At 40.5% G+C, this 9,720-nt stretch overlaps 1 protein-coding gene across 1 annotated transcript; it reads left to right on the top strand.

The window, feature by feature from the left end:
- The first annotated feature begins 528 nt into the window (after positions 1 to 528).
- LOC129810580 (glutamate--cysteine ligase regulatory subunit-like) lies at positions 529 to 9,190 on the top strand. Its single transcript, XM_055861245.1, has 7 exons — positions 529 to 873; positions 1,550 to 1,618; positions 6,997 to 7,081; positions 7,266 to 7,322; positions 7,571 to 7,773; positions 7,866 to 7,980; positions 8,121 to 9,190. Exons 1-7 carry the CDS (start codon positions 748 to 750, stop codon positions 8,288 to 8,290), a joined length of 825 nt encoding a protein of 274 aa, XP_055717220.1. The 5' UTR covers positions 529 to 747; the 3' UTR covers positions 8,291 to 9,190.
- The last annotated feature ends 530 nt before the right edge of the window (positions 9,191 to 9,720 follow it).

Genomic DNA, 9,720 nt, shown 5'->3' with positions numbered 1-9,720 from the left:
ACAACACAATGCCACAGATGTCTCAAGTTTTGAGGGAGTGTGCAAATGGCATGCTGACTCTGGGAATGTCCACCAGAGCTGTTGCCAGATAATTTTATGTTAATTTCTCTACCATATGGTATAGTTTTTGGCAGTACTTCCAACCGGCCTCACAACCGCAGACCACGTATATGGCGTCGTGTGGGCGAGCGGTTTGCTGATGCATAATTAATTTGACCGAAACAAGAAGATCCCACGTAGTTTGGCATATATATATTTTTTTTTACATTTTGAACGTTTACCTAAAAATGTTATTTTTCCATCAGACCTGTCACATTTTTTACCCGACATGTATGTTACTAAGCATAAAAAGGTTGGATGGAAACCTGGTTACTGGGGGTGATATTCATGTTGAATTAAAAAGGAAATCTCTCTTGAAACAAGCTGAGTCATGATTAATGTACATTACAATTGTCAGTACAGTACTGAACTGTAACAACACATTGGTCAAAAGGGTGCTAAATTCCACAGAAATCCATGCCAGATTTTGCACACAACGCACAGTTACAAGGTGGGCGTGCTCATAGCTCTTGTTTCCACCAGCAAAATAAACTACCGGTACATATGCAATTCAGTAATTCACAGAGGTAGTTTTTTAAACGCGGTGAGTCCTGTCGCTAGCTGCAGAATCAAATAACTGGATAAGTTGCTGGATAGCTTAAAAGGGCGTTTTACTACGATATATTTACTGACAACCAAGGACACCACATGGAAACTCACACCACCAGTGCTAAGGTGCTTCTCAACCATGCTACGACATTGAATCTGCACACGGGAAATTTAGTAAACCGTAGCCGTCTCAAGAAAAAATGTCCATCTTCACCTAGTGAAGAGGTAAGACTGACCATTGACTCTGTCATAACTGGCTAGCTAATGTAAGACGTTTGAAAAGAGTGCATCATGGCTGGTCAGCTAACTGGCTAGGTAATGTTGTTGCTAACTAGCTTGAAAAACCATGGCCTCGACGTAAATTAGCGCGTTAGGTAGCTCAACAACCATGCGTTGTCTTTCCTAAATCCATCCCCATTACGTCATTAGAAAACATCAGTTCGCGTTATGTAGTCTGACGTATGGCTGTATTGCAAGCCCTGTCAGGGTCGTGATTCACCTGATAATCAGATTCAAAGATGCAGATTATAGAAGGCCAGCTTTAATTCGGCATGGAGAACAATCATAAAACGATTTCCTTGAAGCTGTGCCCAACTTGACTCGTAAGTGTAGCGAAGAATCTCCATTTAGCGTTTACTAGTGTTGATGTTGTATAGTAAGCCATAGCTCAGGACCAGAACTTAATACGCACATTTTCATACTGTCCAAGACACTAATTGCCAGCAGTGTACAAAATAATCCTATACTTTCCATGTCTGGCAATCTTTCACAGCATCATTGAGTGATCTGTAGGCATCATTGAAAGCACTACCTAGTTACGAGGTGTTGTTTATAGCAAAAATGTTAACACTTCCATTCATTTACAGTCCACTCTTAATACATTTTTTTTGTACCATTACAGATTCAAGACTGTGTTCGAGCTACACTTAGTGAGTGGTTTGCCACGATACCACCACCAACTTCACCAACGGTTAGGCAGTTTCCTCTTATTTATTTGTTTATTTATTGATCTCTAGTTGCTATAAATCAATGGGCTGAAGCATGGGTTGCCTATCTTCATTTAATCTATTGGACTAATAATTAGCTAGATCTCAAATGTGATCTTTTAACTAGTTAGCATCCTATTGATTTATTTAAAAAACTTGCTTAACATTTAACAAACACTTGGGGTCACCTAGGGTAACAGAAACCACTTCATGTCACAATTTACCCCCCCCCCCCCACCAACACTTTCCCTGGTTGCCACTACTCTTGTTCAACTAAGCATGTAATCTGTCACCACAATTTAAGTCACTCCCCAACAAATATTTAGAGGTTATTGCGTTTTACCCCAAGTTACCCTACAATTGACCCATGTTACATTTAGTCCCACTCTCCCAATGCACTCACTGCAAACTCAGGGTTTAAAATGGTGCAGTTCACAGATATTTAGGAGTTGAGAAATAAAGTAGGAATGGAAAGCTGGGATCCCCCTCTTTTTAATAAAGGCCATTAAAACTGTTTTCCCTGTGATTGCCAGAATTGTTGTGCATTGACTGCTTGTCGGAATGCATGTTTTCCTCCCTATGTCACTCATAACTTGAACACACAACAGGCTGACCAGGGAAATAGGTAAATCAGAAAACCCATAGTATAATAGTTTATCTATTCATTAGATGTTTTGTTTGCAGAGGAAAACTACATCTGGACCGCTCTAGCATATTCAAAGGGCTCCTCGGCAGAAATATTGTTCATGTTACATATTTTTTTGACCTGGTGACAACGATTTTACCGTGGCGCAGCGCCACAGCTAAATGACTGCAGCGGAAAACTGGAAAGACAGCACACTCCATCCACTCACTCAATACCACATGCAGTGCATTCGGGAAGTATTCAGACTAGAGGTCGACCGATTATGATTTTTCAATACCGATTATTGGAGGACAAAAAAAGCAGATACCGATTAATCGGACGATTTTTATTCGATTTAAAATATATATATATATATATATCATACACACACACATTTTTGTAATGATGACAATTGCAACAATACTGAATGAACAATGAACACTTATTTTAACTTAATATAATACATAAATACACACACACACAGCTCTGAAGTGACAATGATACTGAAGAGTCTGCTTAGGAGACAAATACTCTCAACTGTTTGAATAAGAATAGAGTTTAAGTTACCTGTGATGAATGTTGAAAACAAAAACTTTAATTTCTATATGCAGGAAATCCTATTTTAATAATGGGCATGGTAAGAATTGAAAACCCAAAGTGCGAGTCATAATTCCCATGACACCTTCTAGCAAAATCTGAAAAGCGGTTCCTTCATTTATCCCATAGGATATTTTTAGATTCACTTAAAATAAGGTCTGTGTTTCGTGTAGGCTTACACCACCGTGCCAATTGTATAACTGTGTAGATATCCATAGGACAAGGTAACTCTGATCAATATTGGCTAAATATAAGCGAAGATAAAAAAAATTGTAGAGTGGATTTATGAAAATATGTTGACAAACGTTACCTTATCCTAGTGAGATTTACACGGGTATCAAAACGTCAAGGCGGTTTAAGCCTGCACGAAACACAGACCTTATTTGAAGTAGATGAAGACATTCTCTATGGAAGACATGAACGGTAAAATAACGAAAGAACCCCTTTCAAGTTCAGCCGCAAGTTATTACAGGAATTATAACGCGTCGACTATTTCTCTCTAAACCATATACCTTTGGCTAATCCGGAAACTATCACCTCGAAAACAAAACGTTACGTATTTTATCTAACGGGTGGCATCCATGAGTCTAAATATTCCTGTTACATTGCACAACCTTCAATGTTGTCATAATTGCGTAAAATTCTGGCAAATTAGTTCGCAAAGAGCCAGGCGTCCCAAACTGTTGCATATACCCTGACTCTGCGTGCAATGAACACAATTTCACCTGGTTAATATTGCCTGCTAACCTGGATTTATTTTAGCTAAATATGCAGGTTTAAAAATATATACTTGTGTATTGATTTTAAGGCATTGATGTTTATAGTTAAGTACACATTGGAGCAATGACAGTCATTGATTGATTGTTTTTTATAAGATAAGTTTAATGCTAGCTAGCAACTTACCTTAGCTTACTGCATTCGCTAACAGGCAGGCTCTTCGTGGAGTGCAATGTAATCCGGTGTTAAAGCATTGGACTAGTCAACTGTAAGGTTGCAAGAATGGATCCCCCGAGCTGACAATGTTCAAAATCTGTTCCTAGGCCGTCATTGAAAATAAGAATGTGTTCTTAACTGACTTGCCTAGTTAAATAAATAAAGGTGTAAAAAAAAAAAAATCGTCAAATCGGCGCCCAAAAATACTGATTTCCGATTGTTATGAAAACTTGAAAATTGGCCATTCCGATTAATCGGTCGACCTCTAATTCAGACCCCTTCCCCTGAACAAGGCAGTAAACCCACTGTTCCTAGGCTGTCATTGTAAATAAGAATTTGTTCTTAACTGACTTACCTAAAGAAAAAATCTACACACACTACTCCATAATGACAAAGCGAAAACAGTTTTAGACATTTATGAAAATCTATTAAAAAAAAACGTATACCTTAATTTACATAAGAATTCAGACCCTTTGCTATGTGACTCTAATTTGAGCTCAGGTGCATCCTGTTTCCATTGATCATCCTTGAGATGTTTCTACAACTTGGAGTCAACCTGTGGTAAATGCAATTGATTGGACATGATTTGGAAAGGCACACACCTGTCTATATAAGGTCCCACAGTTGACAGTGCATGTCAGAGCAAAAACCAAGCCATGAGGTCGAAGGAATTGTTCGTAAAGCTCCGAGACATGATTGTGTTGGCACAGATCTGGAAAAGGGTACCAAAAATGTCTGCAACATTGAAGGTCCCCAAAATCACACACTCCATCATTCTTAAATAGAAGAAGTTTGTAACCACCAAGACTCTTCCTAGAGCTGGCCACCCGGCCAAACTGAGCAATTGGGAGAAGGGTCTTAGTCAAGGAGGTGACCAAGAACTCGATGGTCACTGACAGAGCTCCAGAGTTCCTCTGTGGAGATGGGAGAAACTTCCAGAAGGACAACGATCTCTGCAGCACTTCACCAATCAGGCATTTATGGTAGAGTGGCCAGACAGAAGCCACTCCTCCGTAAAAGGCACATGACAGCCGGCTTGGAATTTGCCACAAGCACCTAAAGGGCTCTGACCATGAGAAACACGTTTCTCTGGTCTGATGAAACCAAAATTGAACTCTTTGGCCTGAATGCCAAGCGTCATGTCTGGAGGAAACCTGGCACCATCCCTACGGTGAAGCATGGTGGTGGTGGCAGTATCATGCTGTGGGGATGTTTTTCAGCAGCAGGAACTGGGAGACTAGTCAGGATTGAGGCAAAGATGAACAAAGCAAAGTACAGAGAGATTCTTGATGAAAACCTGCTCAGGACCTCAGACTGGGGTGAAGGTTAACCTTCCAACAGGACAACAACCCTAACACACAGCCAAGACAACACAGAAGTGGTTTCGGGACAAGTCTCAATGTCCTTGAGGGGCCCAGCCAGAGCCCGGATTTGAACCTGTTCGAACATCTCTGGAGAGACCTGAAAATAGCTGTGCAGTGACGCTCCCCATCCAACCTGACAGAGCTTGAGAGGACCTGCAGAGAAGAATGGGAGAAACTCCCCAAATACAGGTGTGCCAAGCTTGTAGCGTCATACCCAAGGACCGAGGCTGGAATAGCTACTAAAGGTGCTTCAACAAAGTACTGAGTAAAAGGTCTGAAGACTTATGTAAATCTGATAATCTTGTTTTTATTTAATAAATTAGCAAAAATTGCATCCGTTTTTGCTTTGTCATGGGTTATTGTGTGTAGATTGAGGGGGGGGAACTATTGAATCCATTTTAGAATAAGGCTGTAACGAAAAGTGAAGGGGTCTGAACTTTGCAAATGCATTGTAGTTCGTCACGCTGATAAAGGCTATTGTAGCTGCAAAGCATCTCTGTTTTTAGTAATAAAAAATATATTATTGCTATGCATACGCTTTAAAGACTAATTTATCCACTACATGAAAGTGCTTTGATTATTTAAAAAAAATTAGTTGAACTAAGGTTTTTTTGGGGCATTTACTATCCAGCATCAACTACCTTTTGTTCTATAGTATTTTATCCCATGATCAAAGAGCAACTCATGGTATACAACTATAACCAAAGAAGCACTCGTCTTCTGTGTGTCTACCACATAGCCTAGTTGTATTTCCCATGCATGTTTTATTACGTACATAACTACAAAACAGCTATTAACCCAACTTCCAAACACCGATTAGTGTCCATAATCTTTTTACCAAGTTCCCATGGTGACCAAGTGTCTACAGTATCTCTGATCAGCTAACATTTCACATCATCTAGCATTAATGAACAATACTTGTGTAACCATGGGTTACTTCTACGCGATAACGTTCTTCTCCTGGGAAAACAAAATAGCTGTCTGACTGCAAAGAATTCCTCAGACTGATGAAAGGGAACTGTCATTTTGATCGTTCATGCAAAGTTGCCTGCGAAAGGTTCTACATGTGCTTCGGCTGTGCGGTTGGCGTGGCTTTGCCCTGTGATATTTCTGCTAATCTGCTTCAGCACGCTCAGTGAATGGGGAGGGAGGTGGGTCTAAGCCCTAGTTAAAACATATTTTTAGTTCGGTGCGGTGATAGTTCTATGTCACTTTCTCTTTGGAAGGGCGGGAAGAGAGGGCTGACTGAAACCATTAAGTGCGCCTCGTCGGACTTTTGATGATAGTTCGGCAGCCTCTGCCGCATATTCGGCATGGTGCAAATGAAGCACGCCTCTGTTTCATGCAGCATGCCAGAGCGAGGAGTTCTTCCACTGCCGGGAGAAATGGTAATGCATATTAATGTTAATTGTATGCAAATAAAGATTGCTTCGCTACAAACACACACAGCGGAAGCACATTCATGGTCTCGGATTCGCAGGTGGAGGACTTCTGTGAGAGATCATTGTTATGCCTTAAAACCTTAGCCCCCAAACCAACGAGGAAGTCTGCTGTAGTGTTGCTAGCTCGCTCTTCATTTCCATTCAGTTCGACTCGCCATAAGTTCGGGGTCTGAACTGTGCATTACGTACACAAAGCCAAAGCTTATTGGAGCATCCCTGAAATGAAATCCCACAAGATTGTGAAACAGAAATTCTGGGTTCGTATTTGGACAAAGTGGAGGCACTATTGAAGTTTCTTCTCTAGTTCTTTATGTAATTTTAAGCCTAATTAATTTTTTTCTTTGACAAACTTTTCAAGTTTGAGTGCATGTTCTAATATTGATTGACACCTATTTATTTAGGACTTACCAGACACAATTGACTGCTCCATCCCTCAAGCTACAGAAGCAATCACACCTGAGGAGAGGGAGGAGCTGAAGGTTTCAGGTGAGTTTTACTGTTACTTATGGTTTTCATGACAATTGACATAGTGATGATATGAGACCGCAGTGTGGCATTGACATGAGGAATTCTGAGCTTAGTATGTGAATTGCATGACAAAAATGCCTTTCCTGGTACCTTGCCGAGGGGTTGCTTTTGTCATTAACATGTCTATATTCTTGCTTTACAGTCAAACTATTTATTTGCGAGGCAGACCTCTCTTCAATCAAAGATGCAGTAGATAAGGGTTAGTATTACATTTGTTACAAATAAGCAAATAACCATATTGACTCAGTGACTGCCAAAAGTTATTTGGCATATGCAATAGTCTATAAACCTGACCATGCTGTCATATCAAAATTCAACAGACCAAAGTAGACGTTAGTATCAGTGAACTTATGTCTGTTCCTGGACCACACCCAATTCATGTTTGCATAACCTCAACCAATTTTGTGCTTTAAGTTTCATGTTCATAAGATGGACTGTTTCTGACAGCTTGCCAAGCCCTGGCTGTGTCCCAGCTGGACTCGGTGATCATTGCGCCCCCTGCTCTGCCTGAGGAAGTGAGCCAGACCCTGGCCAACCTGCAGCCTGCCTGGAGTGAACTGGAGGGTCTGGTGCAAAGCCACAAGATCGCTACCATCGGCACCTCCGACCTGGACAAGGAGCTCCTGGAGCAGCTCTACAACTGGGCCCAGGTGAGTGGTGATGTTGATGAGACCCTCGGATTGTTCTAGGATTGCTTTGGTGTATTTTGGGTTTTGAATTGTTTTATTTTCTCCTGGTCTAGGTGAAACCCAGTAGTAACCAGGTGAATCTGGCCTCCTGCTGTGTGATGCCCCCTGATCTGACTGCTTTTGCAAAGGAGTTTGACATTCAGCTACTGACTCATAATGACCCAAAAGGTGAAAATGACGCTCTTGCATTTGAATTTGTGATATTTTCACTATATAATCAGATTCATGTTTTACATGAGTAGGATACAGACAGGATGTGTGTGTGCTCTGAGGGTCAGTGAATTAACACATTGTCTCTTTTCCTGTAGAACTGATTACTGCTGCCAGCTTCCAGGAGGCAGTGCAGGAGAGCACTCAGGACCTGAAGGTGGCAGACTGGAGGTTGGAGTGGGTTTTGCGTTACTCCATCATTGTCAAAAGCAGGGGGATCATCAAAGCAAAAGGCTACCTTGTTCACGCAAAGAGAAGCAGCCTGTAGCATGTCCTCTGAAAACCAGTTGTTCAGATGTTATTCATGACCAATGCATTCATAGTAATGAAACCACTTACCCTTCTGCATTGCAGTGGAAGCTGTGTTTTAAAGACTGATAGGTAGCTAAACTTTTATCCAACATGGTTTCAAAGCTGATTTTTCTCTTTTCTCCCCGCATCTACTTTATTTCTTCTGTATCAAGGATTATGGGGTATTATGAAAAAATGATGCATTGGTACCACATAATTTGTATTTTAGTACAATGACAGAGTTATTCTAAAGCAGTTTAAAGGGAGGGACAACCTCTAACCCACTATGGAAATGTCCTATGATATTGTCCTATGATATTTTTACATTGTAAATTTGGATCTGTTGTTAAAGCTTGAGTCATATGTGAAGTCCTAGTGCTCTCTGTGTATGAGCAGCTTCTACTGTATAATACTGGCACCCTCTATTGGCAATGGGGGGGATTAAGGCCTAATTCCAATTGACATTTATGGTTAGTTCAGAAACTATTTTTGATTGAGTGTACACATTTTATTTTAAACAAATCTAGTGATACTTTACGGATGTTAGTATTGTCATGTCAAACATTTTAATATATGTTTAAAGCCCTGTACTTTACTGAGCATATACTAGGACAGTGGTTCCCAAACTGTGGGGTACGCCTCCTAGGGTTTAAATTAGTAGGCTCAACACCTTTATTGTGTACATAATAGCACTGAAAAATTCCAGATTGGCATGGAAAATGAATTACAAGCTCTGAAGTGTCTGGATTGATAATGTGTTATTCATCATCTTTGGTCCAAAAAGTTTGATTTCTCTCTTGTACTGTAATTAATATTTCATGTTGCCATTTTCTGTATATCATGTCCTAGAATTGGGTTTATTAAATGATGAAACAGACTAAGTGTTTTATTTTAAAATGAATGCGTTAACTGTAATTCTCTTTGGATAAGTGTCTGTTAAATTACCTAAATGTGTTCAGGTATAGTGCTAAGCCAGTTTTTCTCTTATGAGTCAGTCAGTCACGCAATTAGCAATATCCGCTATCTGAACTAGTCGTAATCATGGCCGACTACCGACCGGGCACGGAAACATTTACTTTCTCTGCCATCGAGGGGGGGGGGGGCTAAAGTTTATCCCCTGCCAGGTGGGGTGGCCACTCAACCAAATCTCACTTAGGGTTTCAAAGTCTAGGGCCAGCCATGATTCAGTTACCTAAACAAGGCAACAGAGCGGCAAGAGCACAGGCTCCTGTGGTTTGCAGTTGCAGTAAAATTTAAATAAATAAAATATATATATATAGTACCAGTCAAAAGTTTGGAGACACCTACTCAAGGTTTTTACTATTTTCTACATGGTAGAATAAGACCTCAAAACTATGAATAACACAAGGAATTATGTAGGCTCCTGAGTGGCGCTGTGGTCTATCA

This window comes from Salvelinus fontinalis, chromosome 14, assembly GCF_029448725.1.
Source record: "Salvelinus fontinalis isolate EN_2023a chromosome 14, ASM2944872v1, whole genome shotgun sequence".
Taxonomy (NCBI): Eukaryota; Metazoa; Chordata; class Actinopteri; order Salmoniformes; family Salmonidae; genus Salvelinus; species Salvelinus fontinalis.
Note: the sequence above shows the minus strand (reverse complement) of the source record. Positions and strands in the feature narration are given on the sequence as shown.

Excerpts from the sequence above, each read along its gene's own strand:
- LOC129810580 (XM_055861245.1), top strand. The coding sequence starts at position 748 with ATGGAAACTCACACCACCAGTGCTAAGGTGCTTCTCAACCATGCTACG. Across the intron at positions 7,323-7,570 it reads CAAAGATGCAGTAGATAAGG|CTTGCCAAGCCCTGGCTGTG; the intron begins GTTAGTATTACA and ends TGTTTCTGACAG. Across the intron at positions 7,981-8,120 it reads GACTCATAATGACCCAAAAG|AACTGATTACTGCTGCCAGC; the intron begins GTGAAAATGACG and ends CTTTTCCTGTAG.